Source organism: Miscanthus floridulus, chromosome 15, assembly GCF_019320115.1.
Source record: "Miscanthus floridulus cultivar M001 chromosome 15, ASM1932011v1, whole genome shotgun sequence".
Classification (NCBI taxonomy): domain Eukaryota; kingdom Viridiplantae; phylum Streptophyta; class Magnoliopsida; order Poales; family Poaceae; genus Miscanthus; species Miscanthus floridulus.
This window is the reverse complement of record NC_089594.1, coordinates 36,746,110-36,749,534: the sequence shown is the minus strand read 5'-3', so window position 1 is coordinate 36,749,534 and position 3,425 is coordinate 36,746,110. Positions and strand designations below refer to the sequence as shown.

The window sequence follows — 3,425 nt, the reverse complement described above, 5'->3', positions numbered from 1 at the left end:
GTCTTGTCAGTATTGGGTGGAGCAGGCAATGGTCTGTTGCCCATAAACTTGGAGGTGGTGTAAAGATCCAGGCGACGCCCCTCCTTGCGGCGGCCCAAATCCAACAATTCTTCCAGCAGTAGTGCTAAAACACAGGCATCATCAAGAGAAGTGGGTCGCTGCATATGAACTACACTTCGTGCGTCCTCACGAAGACCATCCATGAAACGCATGGCAAAGAACAATGGATCTGTATTGCAGCTATAAGCCTACAACTGATCAACCAATTCCGCAAACCGATCAATATAGTCCTACATAGTGGAATTCTGGCGAATCCTGAACAGCTGACGAATCAATGTCTCATACGGACTCTTGCCGAAGTGATCTAGCACCAACTTACAGAATTGCTCCCAACTGTACCGGCGCCCACGATGGTCTAGGGATTGTACCCACCGAGCTGCTGCACCAGACAAGTTCATAGTTGCCACCTTGATACACATGTGAGGTTCCATAGAATAGAGCTCAAAATAATCTTCACAATTGGTGATCCACAGCTTGGGGTTCTCGCCTGTGAACACCGGAAAGTTGAACTTCGGCAGCTTGCTGCTGGAATACTGAGGACCCAATTGCGTATGCCGGTCATGAACTCCGTCGATTTCCCCAGAAAACAAACGCCCATCAGTATCTATATGTGGACTTGACATAGAACGACGCAAACGATGATTGGGTTGGGGAAGTGGGAGGGGCTTGAGATCGAGCGTACCCTTGACCGGGAATAGAGTCGGGGACTCAAACTCCCGGTGATGTGTGTTGACACGGTGCCCCGCAAGGGGGCCTGTGTTTGGGTGCCCGGCGGAGGAAGTCGCCGAGGTCACCAACGGCTGCGACAGCATGCCGGCGGGCATGGCTGGTGCGGCATCAAGCACCACACGGCTCAGGGACTTGCGCAATGCCGTCATCTCCTCCCGCATCTTCTCGATCGCACCCTCCTGCTTGCGTAGGGTGCCGATCTCGGATCGAAGCTCCTCCACGGACGCATCCATGGTAGGCCTCCAATTGTCGAACACCCTGACGGCATCCTCCATGCGCCCGAACCGATCGGAGATGGAGTGGTCCATGGCGGTGATCCGGCTGCCCAGGGACGTCTCCACGGCGCCGACATGGCTCTCGACACCGTTCACAGCGGTCTTCATGGACTTGATCTCATCGAGCAGAAGCTGGAAGTTGGGATCCATGGCGCCCAATTGCTTGCGAAAATGGGTAAAGTGTTCGTGGTCGATTTGGTGTGGCTCCAGGGTGAATCACCGCGTCACAACCGTCAATCACACCAACCTCGGCGCGGACCTATGGTACCTCACGATCAACACCGCAAGGGCGAAGAATAGAGATCAACCTGCCGGCGGGGATTACGGTGCCAGATCAAAACGGAAGTGACGTGGAGAATTGCTGGTGGGTGGGGAGGGTAGGCTGAGGAATTCATAGGCTCTGGATACCAATTTTGTTAACAACAGATTGGAGAAGGGAAAGAGGAATTAGAGTCGAGGAAGGCAGCACAGCAAAAGGGGCAGGAACAAACGACGAATCTTAGTAGCAGGATAATATGTTTGTTACAATAGTTGATAACCCCCTTCCACAAGAAGATACTAGGCTATATAGTAAGACGCACACACACGCATCTTCAGAGTGGGTTCACTTGGTCACCCAGGTCTGGCCGTAGTAGCGTGGATTCACCGATCTGGGCCTTTGCGGACGGGCCTGACTGTAGCCCATCTGAGCCGAGCTCCTCTGTTGTCGGACGGCCGTCAGGTAACGGAGCCGAGGAGCTGGACGCTGGATCAGAGTCAGCATGTGGGGTGCTGACACTAGCATACGTGACGCCGAGCTCTTCCTCATGGTCGCCGCCTCATCCGTCGCGGGCGTGTCCGCGTGGGTCAAGTAGGTCCGACTGGTCCGTCCCCCTCCGATCCAGCGGCGGTGCACGGCCGGCGGACAGCTAGCGCGCCGTTCGTTTGAGCAGCAAAGTCGATCGGAGTCCGCGCTCAATTCGAGATTGAGCAGCAATCACAATAATATAAAGCGCACGCACCTCTGCCCGTCGCCGCCCCGGCCGCCAGCATGGCTGTCGCCTTCCTGGCCCCAAGGCGCCGTCCCCGTGCTTGCAAAGAGGATCACCGAGGAGGAGGAAACGGCAGCAAGGTGCGGATCGGCGTGGTCGACTCGTACAAGATTCTGAAGAGGATCGGCCAGGGAGGATACGGCTCCGTCTGGAAGGCACGCCACGTCGAGTCCGGGGAGCTCGTCGCCATCAAGTCGAGCCTCCACGCCGGCGGCGAGGCAGCGCTGCTGCGGGAGGCCGCCATGCTCGCCGCGTGCGCGGGCAACCCCGCGGTGGTGCGGCTCAGGGAGGTGGCGCGCGGCTCGGACATGCACCACGACCTCCACCTCGTCCTGGAGTACGTCGTCGGCCGGAGCCTCCACGACGTCATCGGCTCGCGCAGCCGCCACGGGCACCACCCGTTCTCGGAGTCGGAGACGCGCCGCGCCATGGCACAGCTGCTGGTCGGCGCCTCGACGATGCATGCGCACGGCGTCGTCCACCGTGACCTCAAGCCCGGGAACGTGCTCGTCGGCGCGGGAGACGGACGCCTCAAGATCTGCGACCTGGGTCTCGCCAGGTCCGTAGTCGCGCCGCCGGCGCCGCCCACGGACGACACGGATCCCAAAGGCACGCCTGGGTACATGGCGCCGGAGCTGCTTCTGGGCGAGAAAGACTGCGGTGCGCCCGTCGACGTGTGGGCGCTCGGATGCATCATGGCGGACCTCGTAGCCGGACAGCCGCTCTTTCCGGAGGAAGACTTGTGCCAGCAGCTGATCAGCATCGTCAACCTCCTAGGGATCCCAGACGACGTCTCGTTGATGCCACTGGGTGTCTCTGGCCCCAGCAAGCTGCGCGAGAGGGTGCCGGAGGAGCGGCTGTCGGCGGCGGGGTTCGACGTCCTGCAAGGTCTGCTGGAGTACAACCCCAAGGACAGGCTTACCGCTGTCGACGCGCTGAAGATGCCGTGGTTTGCAGGAGCCCAAGATGACTGACGATAGATAGATGTTGCAGCAGAGACGCGAACATGACTGTAGTGTTACGTTAAGGTAGTTTGATGTACTCTAATTAGATTATAGTTTGCCCTGTGTCAGCCAAGTTATTTGATGATGGTGAATCACTAGTGACTAGTGAGCAGATCAGCTAGGGTTTAGCTGTAAAATATGAGGGATTCTGGATACGAGAGAGAGAGAGAGAGAGAGAGAGAGAGAGAGAGAGAGAGGCGTCTCTATCTTCTTTTCTAAAATATGCAAATTCTGAAACAATCTGAAACTTATTAGAAGCATATAGATACCTTCCTCGGATAGAGCATGCAACACTTTATAAATTTGAATATATTATTTATGAGACA

General features: G+C 57.0%; 1 protein-coding gene across 1 annotated transcript; it reads left to right on the top strand.

Annotated features, from left to right (window-relative positions):
• Window positions 1-2,094: 2,094 nt before the first annotated feature.
• On the top strand, window positions 2,095-3,069 carry LOC136507363 (putative cyclin-dependent kinase F-2). Its single transcript, XM_066502117.1, has one exon. The coding sequence runs from the start codon at window positions 2,095-2,097 to the stop codon at window positions 3,067-3,069; it is 975 nt and encodes a 324-aa protein (XP_066358214.1).
• The last annotated feature ends 356 nt before the right edge of the window (window positions 3,070-3,425 follow it).